Source organism: Nicotiana sylvestris, chromosome 6, assembly GCF_000393655.2.
Source record: "Nicotiana sylvestris chromosome 6, ASM39365v2, whole genome shotgun sequence".
In the NCBI taxonomy this organism is placed as follows: Eukaryota; Viridiplantae; Streptophyta; class Magnoliopsida; order Solanales; family Solanaceae; genus Nicotiana; species Nicotiana sylvestris.
In genome coordinates, this window is record NC_091062.1 from 196,197,324 (window position 1) to 196,217,700 (window position 20,377).

General features: G+C 42.3%; 1 protein-coding gene across 1 annotated transcript; it reads right to left on the bottom strand.

Annotated features, from left to right (window-relative positions):
• Nucleotides 1-17,760: 17,760 nt before the first annotated feature.
• Nucleotides 17,761-18,354, bottom strand: LOC138871897 (uncharacterized). The gene has a single exon (XM_070149819.1). It carries the CDS (start codon nt 18,352-18,354, stop codon nt 17,761-17,763), a length of 594 nt encoding a protein of 197 aa, XP_070005920.1.
• Between the last annotated feature and the right edge of the window lie 2,023 nt (nt 18,355-20,377).

Here is a 20,377-nt window from a genome sequence, read left to right on the forward strand (position 1 = left end):
GGTAGCGACTTCCTTCTTCAACATCTTAAAGATCGACTCACAGATGACCGTAGATTGTGCTATGAACCGGCTGATGTAGTTAAGTATTCCTAGGAAGCTCATTACGTCCTTCTTGTTCTTTGGTGGTGGCAGTTCTTGAATAGCTTTGACCTTAGATGGATCCAGTTCTATCCCTCAGCGACTCACAATGAACCCAAGTAGTTTTCCGGCAGGAACCCAAATGCACATTTTGCGGGGTTCAATTTTAGGTTGTATCTTCTCAGTCTGTTGAAGAACTTCCTCAAATCTTCCATGTGGTCAGTGGCTTTCTTGGACTTTATGATGACATCATCAATATACACCTCAATCTCCTTGTGTATCATATCATGGAAGATAGTAGTCATGACCCTCATATAAATGGCCCCTACATTCTTTAACCCGAATGGTATCATCTTGTAGCAATACATCCCCCATGGTATAATGAAAGCCGTTTTCTCAGCATCTTCTTTGTCCATCCAGATCTGATGATATCCAGTGAAGCAATCTACAAATGATTGCAACTCATGCTTGGCGCAATTGTCGATCAGGATGTGTATGTTCCACAAGGGGAAGTCGTCCTTTGGACTGGCCCGATTGAGATCCCGGTAGTTGACACAGACTCTGACCTTCCCATCCTTCTTCGGCACTGGCACAATATTGGCTAACCACGTCGGATATTCTACTACCCTAAGGACCTTAGCTTTGACCTGCTTAGTGATTTCTTTCTTGATTTTCAGACTCATGTCGGGTTTAAACTTTCTAAGCTTCTGTTTTACCGATGGACATGTTGGATCAGTTGGAATTTTATGGGCCACAATAGATGTGCTCAAACCAGTCATGTGATCATATGACCAGGCGAATATGTCCTCATATTCCTTTAGAAATTCTGTGTATTCTTCCTTTTTTGACGATGACAAATAGATGTTGATCCGAGTTTCTTTGATATTTTCTACATCTCCCAGGTTAACAATCTTGGTCTCGTCCAAGTTGGACTTAGGTCTGTTCTCAAAATTTTTGACCTCTTTAACAATCTCTTCTGGTATATCATCTTCCTCTGAATCTATGCTCGTTTGTTGCGTTGTCTCGTTGCATGTCACAACCATTGGTTCATCAAGATAGGTAATAGTAATGTTGTATAATTAAAGTAATGAGAGAAAATAATAAGAGTAAGATTTGTAAGGAAACCGAAATGCTTTGATAAATTTCATAATTGTTTTGAACATTGGAAGATCTTATTGCGAGAATTCAAAAATGCGAAAGGAAAATCAACTAATAAAAATAAAAGATAGTGCATGATGTTTTGTTCAGCCTTGCTACCCCGAGGCTTTCCGAGCTCTGGTGGTTCTGATGGTCCAATTGTTGAGGTATACTCCTCGGCTTACGACCTGTATGGAAGGGCCTTCCTCCCCCTCCTCCTCGAAATTGACACAACAATCCATGTCATCTTCTTCTAGGAATAAATTCCTCACTGCTGCCAGTGCTTCCTCTTCTTCTGACCCATAGGTAATATCGACCGGCTGGAAAGTCTGCTCTAAATGTGGTATTGGCTACTCCAACAGGTAGTATGGTCCACGCCATAGTGGCGACCAGTTGTTGAATTCCTCCCAAGTATACTCGTATCCTAGACCAAAAGTGGTGCCATGTTTCTTCAGTTTGATCGGCTTGGCGATTCCTTGGAAGTTTTTGCGAAGTCCCTTGCCAGGCTCATATCCGCTCCAATTCAATATGCTTTCGATTTTTTTGTCCCACCATTTGTCTTTGTCAACGGCGTTGACTCGCTCGATGTGGTGATAGGTTTCCCTGCCTATCTTTCTCCTTCCTCCAATCGTTGGGATGGTTTGGCGACTGTATATGGGATTGCTCTCGTCGCCGTGAATGATCACCTCTTGGTGGTTCCACTCAAATTTCACCGCCTGGTGTTGACTCTATGGACCCAGCGGCATGAATCCATGGTCATCCCAACAACAAGTTGTAAGATGCCGGCACGTCTATAACCTGAAAATCAACATTGAACCAAGTAGGCCCCATTTGCAAATACAAGTTGATTTCCCTAATGGTGGATCTTTGGGAACGGTCGAAAGCTTTGACGTTAATGGCCCCATCCTTGATCTTATGCAGACCCTTTCCCAATATTCTGAGTGTTACCAATGGACAAATATTGAGGCTGGACCCTCCATCAATCAGGACCCTAGTGATAAAATAATCTTCGCATTGTACAGTGATGTGCAATGCTTTGTTGTGACTCAACCCTTTTGGTGGCAGCTCATCTTCATAAAAAGTGATCTTGTGACTTTCCAATACCTGCCCTACCATGTTTGTCATTTATCCTCCGGTGATGTTGCTTGGTACATATGCCTCACCCAGCACCTTCAACAAGGCATTCTTATGTACGTCGGAACTTTGTAGCAAAGCTAGGATAGAAATCTGTGTCGGTGTTTTGTTCAACTGATCAATGACTGAGTATTCCTTAGCTTGTATCTTTCTCCAGAGATCATCGGGCCTAGTTTCAGTGATGGTCGGCCGACTAGAGGCCTGCTTACTTGACTCAGCTAAATTCTCCGGAGTATAAACCCTGTCGGTTCTTGTCATACCCTATGCTGCAACTGTTTCCCCGAATTTAGCTTTCCCTTTCCTTCTCGCCTCGGCTGTGTAATCGCAAGGTATGGCATTTGTATGGAACGGTGGTACGGCCGACATTGTTACTAGGATAGGCACCTTTACTCCGAACGGAGCATGTATTTTGGAGGGTAAAATCGCAACTTCAAACGGTGCGAGTGCGTTTGCTGGAGACCCAAACTCAACCTCAATTTGTGTTGGCGTCTTTGTGGGGGGTGGTGCTTCAAACTCAAATGGTACATACATGTTTACCTCGGCATCCCCAGGAGGCTGAGTCTGGACTACAATGTGATTGAGGGTGATTATTGGCTTGTTTGGTTCGTCACCTTCTATGATTAAACAGATCGATCCTTGGGGATCCCAATCATCCTCTACTTTAATCATGTGAACACCTTCACCCTTATGGTCCGGCAGAGGGTTGTTGTGGACGTTCCGAGTAGGCTCCTTTGCTACAATGATCTTGTTATCAATCAAAGTCTGGATCTTGTCTTTCGGAGAGCGACATTCATAAATGGTATGCCCTTTCATGCCGGAATGGTATGCACAAGATTTATTTAGATTAACCCATTGAGAAGGGTTTTTCGGGGTTATAGCAGGGATAGGGGTGACATAACCAGCAGCTTTGAGCCTTTCGAACAGCTGATCAATCAGTTCAGCAATGGCGATATACTGTTTGGGGGGTCTGCGGTCAAAATTTGGTTGAGGTCTAGGAAAGTTTTGGTGTGTGGGAGGTAATTGATAGTGGGATGACTGAGCATTGTAGGCTTGGTAGACATGTGCAGGTTGGGAATATTTGGGTGAAGTAGGTTGATATGCGGGAGGTGGGGGTGATTGGTAAGTAGGTGGTGGAGTTTGGTAAAAGGGTGAGGGTGCTTGGTAATTCGGGGCAGGATGATATGTGAGTGGAGGTATCGGATAGGCTTGGTATTTGATAGGGGATTTGGCTTTTTGTGCAACCATTACAGCACCTACGTCCCCTTTTCTTGGATGTACCACCAGACTGTAAAGCCTTATTGGTAGCTTGCAAAGCTTTAAAGTTTGTAACCATACCACTTTTGATGCCTTCCTCGATCCTTTCCCCTATCTTGATGATGTCGGAAAATTTCTGGCTCTCAATCAACATTAGCCTTTCATAGTACTGAGGGTCTTGAGCCCAGATGAAAAACTTGTTCATTTGTTCATCTTCTAAAGCGGGTCTGACCTTAGCAGCTTCTGATCTCCAGCGAGCGGCATACTTGCGGAATGTTTCCGTGGGTTTCTTCTTTAAGTTCTAGATGTAAAACACATCTGGTGCATTTTCTGTGTTGAACCTGAACCTGTCCATAAATTTGGATTCCATACTCACCCAGTTCGACCATTTCTTCGGGTCTTGGCTAATGTACCAAGATAGAGCATCTCCTTTCAGACTCCTCATAAAAAGCTTCATGTGAATCCTTTCGTCCTTCCCTACTCCAACCAGCTTGCCGTAGTATGTTCTCAAGTGGACTCTCGGATCCCCGGTACCATCAAACATCTCGAACTTAGGAGGTTTGTACCCCTCGGGCAGTTCGACATCTGATTGTATGCAAATATCTTCGTAGTTCAACCCTTCAATCCCCTTACTTCCTTCGACACCCTGAATTCGACTAGTCAATTTCTTGAGTTCCAAAGCCAGGTTCCTGATAAGTGAGTCTTTATCATTAGACTCAGGTGTGCTTGAGACAGGTTGGGTGGAGTGTGGCATGGTTTCCACATAGATGGAGGTGTTATGGTGTAAATGGTCATTTGTGGAATTTAGAGGTTCTGGGATGAGCAGTGGAGTATTGCTGGATGCATGGCATGTATTGCAGTGGTGGTGAGAAGCGGGATGGTTTTGTGGTTTTGGGATGTTTGTGGAGGCGTGGGTTTCTGAGCATTTGGAAAATTGTCATCCGGAGGGGTGAGGGAAAATGACAAGTTTGCCAGATTCCGGACTTGATCAAGTTCCTCCTGAAATTTCAACAGTTTCTACTCGAGTTGGGACGCACTTTCTTTGGAGACCTGAGCACCATGAGTGACCTCTACCCGTTCAGTTGAGTTTTCCTTTCTGGTGTTGTTCAAATCTTCCATCTTTCCTTTGTTCCTGCTTCTGATAGGACTAGGAGGAGGAGTGGGTGGAGGGCCCTTTGATATTGTGGAATATGATGACTATGCCAGAGTGTACGAACTAACCTTTGGGAATGGGAGTAAATAAACAAAAAGGTAACAAGTCAGTGGGGATTATAAGAAAGTGTTACGATATTTAAACACATAGTGCAAGAATGTAAATCGCGTCCTAATTTGGGAGCCTCGTTGTGCCCGAGGTAGCCCTAGCAATAAATTGATTTGGAGAACTTAGAATGTTAAATGCCTCATTTTATTGATAAAAAGTAGACGAATCCCAAAACGACACTAAATAACAAGGAATAAAATGTCATTAGTGGCCATTGGCCTTATTACATTTCATAAAGTAAAAGAAAACTCCTATCTATTTGGTCCCAAAAGGACCTTCCCCAGACTCGGCATCTTTAGATCCATTGAATAGCTTCACCAGCTCGCGAAGTCGTAGCAGCAGGTAGGCTTTGGCCAGGTGTCCACCCTCGTTTCCTTCAGCATTCTGGCAGTCCTCGATCCTCTTGAGAAATTTCCTTTCCAGCTCCACTAAACCTCGTTCCAGGTATCCTAATCGCTTGTTGGCACTGACAACCATGTCTTTCCACTCTTCAATCAGTTTTTGGTGGGCTTCTTGAATCTCATGGTGCTCATTTTCACATTCCTGAATCCTCTTGTGCAGTTGGTTGTATTTGACTTGTGCTTCAGCCTTTTCATCAATGATTCTGTGACCTCGAACAAACCCGGGATGGCCCAGACCAATGTGATTATCCTCCAGCCAGCCTGAATAGTATGGGGTGCAGCCAGTATGGTATCTATCTGGTTTGATATTATCTTTTCCCATGATGATCTTGCAATGCCACATATGCTGAGCTTGGCACTTATAAGGACTATCATCAGTTTGGAAGTCAGCCCAGAAGTGACTCATCTTGTCGACCCTTGGTATAACCTGCTTCCTACCAGTCTGTCTCATAACTCGGAGAGGGACATAAGGGTAGTTTTCTCTTAAACCGATCAATATCAAAAATGGTGTGTCCCTGGATCGGGCGATGAACTCTTCAGTAGGGAACCACTCGAACATCCATTGTATTTGATCCTCACTTAGATTTTCAAATAGCTCCACCCACCGCTTGGCATCTTCTGGCTGAGCAAACATGTTGGGCATGTAGTTCATTCGCCTTGGTTGATAGAAGGTTATATGATCGTCCCAGTCTCTACGTTGAATCTCTTACCGATATTCACCCCTTTAAAGATGCTCCATGAGCCAGAGCTGGAGTAGCAAGTTGCAGCCCTCGAAGTGTTGGGCTCCTTTTTGACACTTTTCCAAGGCTCGGTATATCTCTGTGATGATCATGGGCACTATGCTAAATGGTTGTCCAGCAATTCCCTCCATCAAAGTTTTGGTGACCATGGCTAGCCTGGTGTGGATCCTTGCTTTCTTCATTGGAAACACTATCATCCCTAAGAAGCAGAACTTGAAGACAAAGACCCTTCGGTGAATATGCCCCAATGATGTAAAGGCGAACTCATCCGGATAAGTACGGTAGGATTTGTTGTGACCGTACCTCTCATATAGATAATCAAAGGGAATGTAGGACTCCTTCAAACATGTCAAGTCTGGATTTTTCTTTAGGCCCATCATCTTGAGAAAACCTCTACCCTTGCGATTTTTCGGCATTAACAAACCCGGGGTCTCCCATGGTATACCAGCCAATCCTCCTATTTCCTCTAGTAGTGGTATCATCTCAATCTCTCCGAAGCGAAACACAGACCTATCATAATCCCAGAACAGAGTAGCAGCTTCTATGATTTTGTTGTTGGGTTGGACCTCTAGGAGGGAAGGTAGATTTCCTAGGTATTTCCGGACAAGAGTCTGATCACTGGAATGAAGATCCTCCTACCATCTTAGCAACCTTGGGTGGATGTTTGTGACCATGCTGAATCTGGGGACATCGTGCCTCATGTTTCTACAAGACAAAAGGGTTAGGCCCTTACCCCTACCAGAATCGACTATTAAATACCAATAATTGGCATAAAAGCATTTAGTTCTCCAAATAAATGCACACAACGTGATAGTGTCCGTTTGGGTTTTTGAGAAACCCAGTGGGCTATGGACAAGGCTATCTTAAAGAGTCATTATGCGGATAACATAACTGACTCGGCTAGGTTTGAACATGATGCATGCACAGTTTAAAAAGACTAAGGTTTCTACGGGGTTTTAGACTGCTACCCTTGAGCGGAAAACTCAAGAGGAAAAGGCATGGAACCGTCGACTACACCGTTGATCGACTGGTTTTACCGCAAATACACCTTTGCCAGTTTTAAAGGGTAATAATATCAGAAGAGTGCAACCACTCATTATAAGTGTTTCTATGGTATTTGTTTGGAACGAGTGGAAAATGATGTTGGAAACATGCATATGAAATAATTAAAACAAGTTGTCACGTATTTACACGTTCATAAAGTAGTAATTACAATAATTTAAAACAGTAATAAAGGAGTGCAGTAAAGGAAAGAAGTGAAAGAAACAAGGAAAAGAAACAAGAGACAAGTTAGTTTTTTGTAGTAGAAGAGGGAATTAAATGCTTAAAGGTATTAACAAATAAGGCACATAAGAAATATAAAGTCACAGTAATAGCTCGAAATGGTAGAAGCCTAAAAGATATCCCCAGCAGAGTCACCACGCTGTCGCGCCCTCTTTTTCTCGCGAAAATCGGGTTTGTGACATTTGGGAGGACAACTAGTTCCCTTTGGGGAATTGGGTTTGAATTGAAGAGTCGCTGTCTAATGATTAAAGTGCATTAGGACACTAGGAGGGGTTTGTTTTGAGTAACCAGAGATTGGGTAAGGGCTTGAAATTATCCCAAGGGGAAGATGTTAGGCACCCCTTAGGATTCACTAGTGTAGTTCCCGGGCCAAACTATTGTTATGACTTAAGTGCAAATAACACATAGGCAAATAAAAGCTTCAAATAAGAGGGGATTTTCCCGTAATGGTTACAAATAAACAAAAGTAAGAAAAAGGAACTAAAAGAGTTAATTTTCTTAAAAGAAATGGTTTAAAAAAAAGATTTAAAAGAAACAAAAAAAACAAAAGGAGAAGAGGGGGGTCCTAGGTTTATTAATAATATGGATCACCCCACACAACATCCGGTAATCACTCCTCAGTAAGGGGCTACACGTGATGTTATTGCGTGGTCATCATATCCATATCTACCCTTCCCACCCCGTTAAGGTATTAAAGCACATAATGGTCTCGTTTACTTATTGTATGTTATTACCCGCCACAATCCTATCAGCCCCGGAGGTACTTGGGACTACTAATCCTAAAGGGAGGAGGTATTGGGCTTATTTGTGGTTTCAAAAGGTAAAATACTAAGGCAACAAACAAAACACATATAACAAGTTTGGGGAAGCATATAAATAGATAAAAGGGCTCAAATAGACCTCCTTAAATCAAAGAAAAGCATATAGTTTAGCATGTCTTACACGTACTGATTAGAGTCTGATTAAACTTAACAGTTGGGGCAGACTAATTTATTGCATATTTCAGATAAGAAGCCAGAATCAGGCCTGCCTGCTGGTTGTAGTTAATAAAATCTGATTCAGTTTATAAACTGCCTTATGGCTTGTTTAAGTGTTAGACGAAAATCTATAGGCATGATATCTACTGATTTCAGAATAGATGAAGTATACTGATTTTAGAAAAAAATTGTCAGTTATTTAGGAAAGACGAGTTTTGACAAAAGATCATAAATTCTGCAGACGTTAGATAATGATTTTAGATTTGTAGACGAGTGAGACGCTTCAGACTTGGTTATCAATTCCTATAGGCATGCTTTATAGGAGTTGTTGATTTTAAACACTTTTACAGACATAGCAAGAGTGCGAAAATCCTATAGGCATGGAATCTAAATGTTGTATTTCGTTTAAGCCTATGAAAATGATATCTAAATGCAGTTAGTTGTTTAAGCCCTATAAACAGGTTTGCCTAGTGATAGATGCATATGCAGGATTCGGATTTCCAGTTAACTATGAGCATGATATCTATATGAGAGATGCATAAATTTAACTATAGGCAGGATATCCATATGAATGCATAATTTTAGAAACCTATAGGTAGGATATCTATATGGGTGCAGAATTCCTTATAGGCATAGTATCTACATATGAAAGTGCAGAATTCCTATAGGCAGGATATCTATGTGATATGCAGAAATCAGAAACCTATAGGCAGGATATCTATATGGGTGCAGAATTCCTTGTAGGCATAGTATCTACATCAGAATTCCTATAGGCAAGATATCTATGTGATATGCAGAAATCAGATATTCCCTATGAGCAGGATATCTACTCCTTTTACATGCATGGTTACCCTTCCCTTTTCACTAAACATCTCCAAAAATTATTACAGTCCAAATAAAATAAAGAAAAATACATCAGAAATTGAAAATTACAACCAAGGAGAGCCTGATTCAGACTTCCTGTCTGAAGTATGAAGTAAACCAACTCCAAAAATCATATTTCAAAGCCTTTCTCCCACTTGGGTGTGTCAGAGTTCCCTAAGAGTTTCATAAGAACTCCGGGAAGTGCTTACACCCAAATGTATCACCGTATTAAACCAAAGTGTAGTGTGGAAGGGCCAGCCCTCAGGTGTCCAAGTTTAGAGGGAACTCAAGGTCCCACGGCAAGGCTCACAAGAGGGAGGCAGAACTTAGGAACTAAGAGAGAGTGTAAGTGCAGAATTCTGAAAGGGGGAGAGGGGAAAGGAAATAGCACACATGGGGATATAGGGAATGAGGAGTTGCAAGAGGTAAAAAGCATGCTAGTGGGCATAATCCAACAATGGGAGATATTGGAACACCCATAAGCCTACTAGAACACATTGTTTAGAGGTTAGGATCCCCTAAGGGATCAAGTTCAATCCATAGACAATAACTTGTATATTGCCATGTCTTAAACTGTAACTCAAAGCACATAAAGGGAAATAGGGAATAGAGATTCATAGCAGAAACAAGCAAAAGGGAATCAACATGCTAGTTTAAGTATTTAACTTTGCAGAAGTAGTAAAGTAGACATAGATGTAGAAAGTTGTAAGTAAACACATTGTGGGGATGCTAAAATTTGAAATTAGGACATACCAGTTTCAAAGAAACAAGTAGAGAAAATGCAGTAGTCGGGTAAAAATCTCAGTGCAAACAAGAAGAGAGAGTTCTATTATGTGAGTAAGAGTTCAGAAGAGATTGTGAATTGTGTCGTCTGCCGTGTGAAGAAAGGTTTTGCCCTTTTACAGTGTAAAAACCAAGTAGAAATAAGGTAAGAAAACATTGAAGAGCTGATTGTCAATCAATTACACAAGACTCCCTTTAGTTAAGGGATTCAGATTCAAACGGGTATAAACCAATTAAGGAAAGAAATTAATCAAATACTTTGTGCAAAGTAGGCAATTAGGGGTGAATACATAAAAGTTATTTAAGGACGGGGTTTTTTGAAATACACGGTTTGTGCGAATAAGGTAAGAAGATCAATTAACAACTAGTAAATCAAAAGGGTCTGAGATTTTGTATGAATAAACCGAGTCAAAAGATGGGAAAGGTTTTTTACTTAAGGGAAATCAGCAAACAATGGAAAGGGATCAATTAGACCCATATTCAGAGGGAAGTAGGAAGTAATCACAAATTTAGAAGCTATTTTAAAGGGAAGTCTATCATATATAAGGAGCATACGAACATGTTAAGCATGAAGGAAGACTGTAGTGTCATTGTAAAGTTAGTAGAAAATCCAGTATAGAAAAGTTTAGCAAAAGATCAGAGTTGTATGAAATCAAGGAATGGGTCTGAAAGAGTTAGGGGTTTTGAAATAAACCCTAAGTTCAATCAAATCACATAATCAAGCTTGGCGGAACCCCCTAAATTCTAGGGTTTCCACACTGAATCAAGTACAAAGATGAGAAGGCAAGTAGTTGAAATAGGCTCAGAGGTTTCAGAGTTGAAACCTCTTGCATGCTTCTTTCATCAACAGAAACTCATAAGAAAAACATGATAGCAAAGTAACATTCGGAACACAGTAGAAGCACTCAAAAGAAAAACACTGATAGGAACAGTAAAAGAAACATGCTTAAGAGATTTTTCAGAAGAAACTTAAACAGGGCTTAATAGAAGCAAAATAAGGAAACTTAAGAACTTAGCAGGAAAATACAGTAGGAGAAACATGCTGGAACATAGTAGAAGACAAAAAATATAAGAACACAGTAGAAAAGCATATGAGAGCATAGTATGGAAAACATGGTAGAAGAACATACAAGCATGGAGTATATAAAACTCAGTAAAAGAACATACAAGAACGGAGTGTAAAAACGCAGTAGAAGAATATACAAGAACGGAGTGTAAAAACGCAGTAGAAGAACATACAAGGTAGAAGAAAACATAAGAACACAGTAGAGGCAAATAAACACAAAAGACGAAGGAGAGAAAGTCAGAGAAACACTTAAACATTTTTAGAAAACCCCTAGATAGGAAACGAAGCGGTTTTGAAAGTAATTTTTGAAAGAAAAGTTAGGGAAATCGTTTGAAAACTCAAGGAGAGCACAGATATACAACGGATCTAATGAAATCAGAGAAAACCTCGAAGGGTTAGGGTTTCAAAAGAACCCTAGAAGTGAGATAGGCTTTGAAAGGTCACTGATCTGAGTCAGAGAGGTTGGAATCAGGCTCAAACCACCATGGTACGCCGGAGATGACCGTGGAACCTTAAATCGACAGAGTTCTGGGTGCAAACCTTCGAGGTCAGGCCTTGAATCTTCAGGTATCAGGCACATGGGAGCAAGAGAAGGTGAGTATAAGACTCCCATAGCCTGAGAAGTTATGGATTCTGGTGGGTTTCAAGGTGGAGGTGGTGGTAAGAGATGGTTCGGGTTTGGGAATGTTCGAGAGAGTTTGAGAGAGTACCTTGGATGCTCGTGTTTTCCTCAGCTTCTTGTGCTCTCGAGCAAGCTCCTTGAGAGCCTTGTTATGTGATTCAACTACCTCAGCCACTACCTTCTAAGTGTCGAGGATTTTCTTCTGGTTGTCTAAAATCTCTTTGAGAGCATCCTTTATCGACTGGGGAACCTGTGGGGATGGAGGTTTCGACTGAGCCTCTACCATGGTAGTGAGTGTAGACAACTGGGAGGACGCACTCTGCATCCAGTTGTTGATACTAAGAAGTACTTGGCTCAGTTGATGGGCAGTAATAGGATGTGCACGGGAGGATGGAATCTCTGGGTCCGCTGAAGTGGATGGACCAGGAGGGATAGTAGTGGAAGTAGAGGCAGGCTCAGTAGGAGTCACTACCACAACTGGCTCTTCAGACTGGCTAGTTGGAGCAGTAACTGTACCCTTGAAATTTTTGCTCTTGGGGTTATCATCCCCCTACATGTTGTACCAGGAAAAAGAGGCCTTCGCTTTGACTTTGATGTCGAAGGGCCTCTTTTCCACTTTTTATTCTGGAAGTACATAGTGAGAAAATTGGGAAATGGGTAGTTTCTGTCATGCTCAGCACCTACAATTGTAATAATTCTTGACATCACATTCCCCATATTTATTGGGTACTCCGCCATGATCGACGCCACCAAAACTGCCCGGTGGAGAGATAGGGAGGTGTCATGTGTCGTGAGGTCCAACCTGCTACATACAAATGTCTCCCACCCCCATGCCTCGAAATTCAAACTACGTCTCAGAATCTTGACATTCGCAGTCAACCAGTCAGAGGTGGTACCTGGGATTGCCAGGTACTGTGCCAACCATGGGCGGACCTCCTCGTCCATTTCCATCTTTGCCTTGTACAGGGTCTCATCTTCCTCATTAAACCCAAGATAGTCATTGATTGTCTTTCCGTCGAACAACACCTTCAGACTTCGAACCTTGGTCACTTTGGAGCCCTTTTTGATGTGGGCTACGTTGTTGTAAAATTCCTTGACCAAGTGTTCTTTGGCATCCACACACCCATCTAGAAAATGTTCCCAGCCCACTATTGTCCTAAACTACCTCCTCACATTGGGGTTGTGAGGTAGCAAGTCTCTATCAATAAAACTCCGCTCTGGGATTAACTTCCTCACCGGCCACCATTCCCGGAATTTATGGTATGATACTTCACTAACGAATCGGTCTTGCCAAACCTCCAGGTTCCTAGTCCGAGCAATACCCCCCACCTGAGGTTCACCTCATTCTCCTACTTCTTCTTCTCCACCTATTTCCTCCTCATCTCCTACTGCACCCTCTCCAGATAATGAAGCTGTGGGAGAGGTGGAGTATTCCCCACTACCTTCAGTTGATCCTTCAGATGACCCAGAAGAAATGTTTACGGAAGCTTGTGTAGTGGGGGATGCCGAAGGTGTGTCTCTCAACCAGTTCCTCTCCGGCCAGTCAGGGATGTATTCTGGCACAGAGTTTGAAGAAATCTCCCGAGAGGGCTCGTACTCACTCCCCGACATGTCAATGGCTCTGTCAGCAGCTTTTATCATCTTCCTCATTTTTTTGATGTTTTGCCTAGCTTGAGGAGTGAGTTTTATCATTTTCTGCTTCCCTCCCCGGGAGGATCCACCTCTGCCAGGTTGTTTAGATCTTTTACCCCGTTGTTTCACCATTGTCTGCAACCACAATCAAGTAAACTTGTTAGAATCAATAGACAGTGAAAAATAGTGTTGCAGAACAGGAGAAAAAAAATTGCAGACATGTTGCAAAAGTCACCCAGTGCGGACCGCACAAAATGGTGTGTGGCCGCATAGGGGCCACTGTGGAAAGCACAAAATGGCCATGCGGTCCGCACAGAGGTGGGGTTCAGACTACCCACTCTTTGTATCCAGGCAGTGCGGACCGCACAAAATGTAGTGCGGCCGCACAAGGGGCAATGTGGTTCGCGCATAATGTAGTGCGGCCTCATTCCCTGAGACTCAGCTTTCAGAATATTAAGCAGTGCGGTCCGCACAAAATGGCACTGCGGAATCCACAGAGGCACCGCGGACCGCACAAAAACGACTGCGGTCCGCACTAAGTGCCTAGCTGTGGCACTAAATTAGGGTTTACAAGATTTTGATTTTTAGTCCAATTTTTGCATCTAAGTCCCTAATTGATTGCCCATTGATTGAAACAACCTAAGCCTACTTTAATTAAGGAATTAACTACCCTAACCTAACAAAACTAAAGAAATACGGGGAGAACATGAACATAAGCAAGAAAAACAAAAATTAAAAGAAGAACAACAAAATTAAAACAATATAAAGAATATAGGGGTTACCAGATGTGAAAAGTAATGGAAATGAATTAGCTCAAGCAGTTAATTGTAAATAAACGAGATGATGAACAGGCTCAAGCAGTTAATTGTAAATAAACGAGATGATGAACAGTGTTTTGAAGGTTCTGAGGGTCAATAGTTCGAAAAGTTTGAATAGGAGGGCTTTAGGCCCTATTTATAGAAAGGGACATGGGGCCTAGTCTCACCAAACATAAAATCGACCGCAGTCCGCACAACACAGCATGATTCAAGCTTGAGGAGGCAACACACTGCGGTCCGCACAAAATGGACTGCGGCCGCAGTGGTCCACCGCGGACTGCACAAAGTATAGTGCGGCTGCAGTGGCAAACTTCAGAGAGGTCTACATTTCACCCTCACCAGTGCGGTCCGCACTAAATGTAGTGCGGCCGCATTAACAACTTCAGAGACCTGGCATTTTTTTCCACTATGTCTTATACTGCATCAACACAACCCTATAACATCTCACAACCAGTTAGCCCAAAAATCAATCCTACTCTACAATGAAAATCAAATAAAAACAAGAAGAAAAACACATTGGCTGCCTCCCAAGAAGTGTCTGATTTAACGTCGCGGCCTGACGCAGGTTGCCATCACATCATTTGAAATAAAGAAGTGTCACCACGTGGTTGTCATCAGTTTTTCCAAGATAATGATTGACCCGGTGCCTATTAACTCTGAAAACTTCACATTTTTGTTCTTTAAATCAAGAGCACCAAACGGGGTCACACACACCACTTCAAAAGGTCCACTCCATTTTGAGTTGAGCTTTCCCGGAAACAGACATAACCGGGAGTTGAACAAGAAAACCAAATCACCTATTTTGAACTCCTTTCCACGAGCATATTTATCATGAAGGTACTTCATCTTGTCCTTATACAAGGACGAACTAGAGTAGGCATGGAATCTAAATTCATCAAGTTCATTGAGCTGCTCCACACGAAGATTGGCTGCAACATCCCACTCAAGATTTAGCTTCCTCAAAGCCTGCATGACCTTGTGCTCTAACTCAATCGGTAGATGACAAGCTTTCCCAAACACCAACCGATACGGAGACATACCAATCGGAGTCTTGTAAGCAGTCCTATAAGCCTATAAAGCATCATCCAACTTCTTTGACCAATCGGTCCTATTTGCATTGACCATCTTTGACAATATGCTTTTAATTTCCCTGTTGGACACTTCAACTTGACCACTTGCTTGAGGATGATAGGGAGTATAAACTTTATGATTGACACCATACTTTGAAAGCAAAGTGTCGAAAGCTTTATTGCAAAAATGAGACCCCGGCCATCACTTATGATTGCACAAGGAGTACCAAACCTTATAAAATGCTCTTTTTGAGAAATGCAATAACACTCCGGGCCTCATTGTTGGGCAAAGTCACGGCTTCAACCCACTTTGAGACATAGTCAACCGCCTCAAGAATGTAAGTGTTCCCACAAGAGCTAACAAATGGGCCCATGAAATCAATGCCTCATCCATAAAAAATGTCAACCTCAAGGATGGTATTGAGAGGAATCTCATCGTTTTTCAAAATTCCACCCGCTCTTTGACATTCGTCACATCTCTTCACAAAATCACCCGCATCTTTGAACAAAGTTGGCCAATAAAACCCACAACTAAGAATTTTAGAAGTTGTCATCGCCCCGCCATGATGGCCACCATAGGGAGAGGAATGGAAAGCCTCCAAGATACTCAATTGCTCCTTCTCCGGGACACACCTTCGGATCACACCATCCGTGCAAATCTTGAATAAGTACGGCTCATCCCAATAGAAATCCAAACTATCCCGCTTGAGCTTCTTCCTTTGGTTAGAAGAAAGCTCACACGGGATTATACCAGTCATAAGGAAATTAGCAATATCGGCAAATCATGGCATATCATTCATCAACACTAAAAGGAATTGTTCGTCAGGAAATGAATTATTGATCTCTAGGCCATCACGAGGCCTCCCCTCCTCCTCCAAGCGAGACAAGTGGTCCCTCACTTGGTTCTCACTACCCTTCCGGTCCAAAATCTCCAAATCAAACTCTTGAAGTAACAAGACCTATCATATCAGTCTAGCTTTGAAGTCCTTTTTCGTCATTAAGTACCAGAGTGCGTCATGGTCGGTATGAATAATAACTTTAGCACCCATAAGATACGGCCAGAATTTTTCCATAGCAAACACAATAGCCAAAAGTTCTTTCTCGGTCACTGTGTAGTTCACTTGAGCATCATTCATTGTCTTTGTCGCATAGTACACCGGATGAAACATTTTGTTCACTCTTTGACCCAAAACTGCCCTAACCGCAATATCGCTCGCATCACACATGAGCTCAAAGGGCAAGCTCCAATTAGGCGTGGTAATGATAGGAGTGGTGGTCAACTTATGCTTGAGAAGTTCAAAGGCTTGCATACACTTGTCATCAAACACGAACTTAGCATCTTTTTCCAACAACTTGCACAAAGGATTCACTACCTTCGAAAAGTCTTTGATAAATCTCCGGTAGAACCCCGCATGCCCAAGAAAACTTTGGACTCCCTTGACTGATGTAGGGTAGGGAGACTTGAAATCACCTCGATCTTTGCTTTATCTACATCAATACCGTGCTTTGAAATTTTATGCCCAAGAACTATTCCTTCTTCCACCATAAAGTGTCATTTCTCCCAATTGAGGACAAGATTGGTCTCTTCACAATGTGCCAACAACCTATCAAGATTCTTCAGGCACTCATCAAATGAATCCCCACAACACTAAAATCGTCCATGAACACCTCCAAAATGTCTTCCACCATATCGGTGAAAATGGCCATCATATACCGTTGAAATGTAGCTGGTGCATTACACAATCCAAAAGGCATCCTAGAGAAGGCAAAAGTGCCATATGGAAAAGTGAATGTGGTATTCTCCTGATCTTCCGGAGCAATCAAGATTTTCTTGTACCCAGAATACCCATCCAAGAAGCAATAGAAGGCACGCCCAGCAAGCCGGTCTAACATTTGGTCAAGGAAAGGCAAAGGAAAGTGATCCTTACGGGTCACTTTATTCAACTTGCGGTAATCCATGCATACCCTCTAACCGGTGACGGTTCTTGTAGGAATCAACTCATTTTTGGAATTTTTAACCATGGTCATGCCACCCTTCTTCGGTACATATTACACCGGTGAAGTCAAAGAGCTATTAGAGATGGGGTATACAACCCAGGCATCCAACCGCTTGATCACCTCTTTTTTCACAACTTCTTGCATTGCTTCGTTCAATCTTCTTTGATTCTCCAAGGAAGGTTTTGTATTACCCTCCAAGATAATTTTGTGCATATAGAATACGGGGCTTATTCCCCGAATATTAGGTAGAGTCTATCCAACTGCCTTTTTCTGCTTTGGAAGCACTGCCAATGTGGCATCAACTTGCATGTTAGTAAGGCAAGAAGAAAGAATAACTGGCAAAGTAGAATCTGAGCCTAAGAACTCATACCTGAGGTGTGGAGGAAGTGGTTTCAACTCCAACACCGGAGGCTCCTCAATTGAAGGTTTAGTTGATGGAGTCTTTCTATTCTCGATATCCAAAGACAATTTCCTAGGCTCATAAGAATAAGAGCCCATTCCATGTAAAGCATTCACACATTCCACTCGGCTTGCATCCTCATTGACATCAAGATTCAACAATACGGCCTCCAATGGGTCCTCCACATTGATCATTGCCTAGTATCATCAATTATCACTGTTGTGACGAGGTCAACAAAATATCACACATCGGTACTGTTGGGATGCTTCATAGATTTGCACACATGAAAAAACACCTTTTCATCATCCACCCGGAAGGTGAGTTCCCCTACTTCTATATCTACCAATGCCTTCCCCGTAGCTAGGAAAGGTCTGCCCAGTATGATAGAAACTTCATAGTCCATCTCGCAGTCCAAGATTACAAAATCAGCTGGCAAGATAAATTTGTCCACCCGGACAAGCACATCATCAATAATACCCAAGGGTCTCTTCATCGATCTATCCGCTATTTGTAACCTCATGGAAGTTGGCCTAGGTTCCCCAATACCCAAAGTCTTAAAAACTGAGTAGAGCATCAAATAGATACTAGCTCCCAAATCACATAGAGCCTTGGCAAAATCCGCACTCCCAATGGTACAAGGAATGGTGAAAGCACTGGGATCTTCAAGCTTCGGGGCTATTGAATGCACTATAGCACTAACTTGGTGAGTCATCTTTATAGTTTCACATTCTATCCAATGCTTCTTTGTGACCAAGTCTTTCACGAATTTTGCATAGCCCGGCATTTGTTTAAGAGCCTCCACCAGAGGGACATTAATGGACAAGCTCTTCATCATGTCAATGAACTTCTTAAACTGATTATCATTTTTTTGCTTCGCGAGCCTTTAAGGATAAGGTGGAGGTGGTCTTGGAAAAGATGCCTTGGCTTTAGGCACAACCAACTCCGGCATGTCTATTATGTGTTCCCTAGATGGGTTCACATCATTTTGAGTTTCCACCTCGACATCTTGAATATCAATCCTCACTTAGTTGTTCACATTTTCTTCAACCACATATTCAACTACCAAAGGGATTTCATCTTCTTGCAACTCAACATCATCATCCAAGATTTTTTTTTGTTTGGAGGCATTCACATTACCTCCTCTCCCATTTCTCGTTATTACCGCCATGACATGATTGTTTCCACCCTTCGAGTTCACTACCGTATCACTTGGTAGAGCACCCTTAAGGGGAGTATTTAAAGACTGTGAGATTTGGCCTAACTGTAACTCCAAATTTCTGATAGAGATACTGTGGGAAGCCAACTGTGCATCCGAACCTGCATTCTTCATCATCATCTGTTCGAACATCATTTCAATTCTACTCATATCATTGCCAAAAGAACTAGGACCTTGAGATAGAAATGAGAGTGGATTGTTCGGTTGTTGGTAATTGGGGGCCTTTGAAAGCCTTGCCCCCTATTTCTTTGGTTTCCATTGTTCCATAAACCTTGATTGTTATTGCCACCCCAATTGTTGTTATTACCATTCCAATTCCCTTGGCTGCCTTGATTGTTGTTCTGATTGACCCAGTTGTTGTTTCGGTTGTTGTTCCCCCAATTACCATTATCTTGTTGTTGATTGCCCTAATTGCCTTGAGGTCTCCACTATTGTTGGTTGGAAGAGTTGCCTCGATGTCCTTGATAGTTGTTTACATATTGAACTTCTTCACTTTGGTCATCATAACCATCATTTTGAAATCCATCACAGTCATCATCAAATTGCTCAGAATTCCCTTGGTTTTGTTGCCCTCTTTGCCTTCTCTTATTGACAAGTATATTGACACCCTCCGTGGCATTCACTTGGCGAGGGTTTTGGACTTGTTGCAATTGTGACTTAGCCAATTGGTTCATAGTAGTTGTCAACTCCGCTATAGCTTACCCATGGTCATGCAATTCTTTATGCAAATGAGTAACCGTGGGGTCACCCTGGGGCACATTTGCTCTACTTTTCCATGCAGAAGAAATGTCAGCCATCTCATCAAGTATATCACAAGCCTCATCATACGACAGCTTCATAAAGTTGCCTCTAGCAAGTTGGTTCACTATACATTAATTTGTTGTATTGATGCCCCGGTAGAAGGTTTGTTGTATCATAGCCTCAGTCATATCATTGTTGGGGCATTCTTTCACCATTGTTCTATAACGCTCCCAAATCTCATGCAAAGGTTCTGTGGGCTCTTGCATGAAGGCCAATATCTCACCACACAATACCGCCATATATCCCAGCAAGAAAAATTTAGCAATGAATTTATCCGCCAACTCATCCCAAGTTGTGATGGAATGGTTGGGAAGTCTCTAGAGCCAATCTAATGCCTTCCCCCGAAGTGAGAATAGGAAGAGTATCAACCTAATAGCATCCTCGGACACATTCATCTGCTTGCTCCCCCAGCATGTATCCACGAACCCCTTGAGATGTTTATAGGCATTTTGATTTGCAGCGCCCGTGAAATACCCACGCTACTCAAGTAAGGTTAATATCACATTGGTTATCTGAAAATTGCTCGCTCGGATTCGGGGTGGGACAATAGCACTCACATAGCCCTGGTTCGGAAGTACTCTGGGAGCCACTTTTGGAGGTGGCGGAAGAGGGTCTGGAATATTGTCATTGGGATTAGCATTGGCATTGCGTTCTCTACGTTGTCCTTGAGGTACAAGAGGCACCTCATCATCTCCGACATCATCTACCTCCTCCCCTACAATTACGTTTCCAAAAGGGTCATTAGCGTTGTCCGCCGCCATTTGGTACCTAAGTTGTAACACAAACAAGTAAGTAACAAAGAAGGAAAGAAGAACAATACACAAAACTAACTAAATAGATA

What these genes read in the sequence shown, in the direction of transcription:
- LOC138871897 (XM_070149819.1), bottom strand. Translation starts at nt 18,354, where the DNA reads ATGATGAAGAGCTTGTCCATTAATGTCCCTCTGGTGGAGGCTCTTAAA.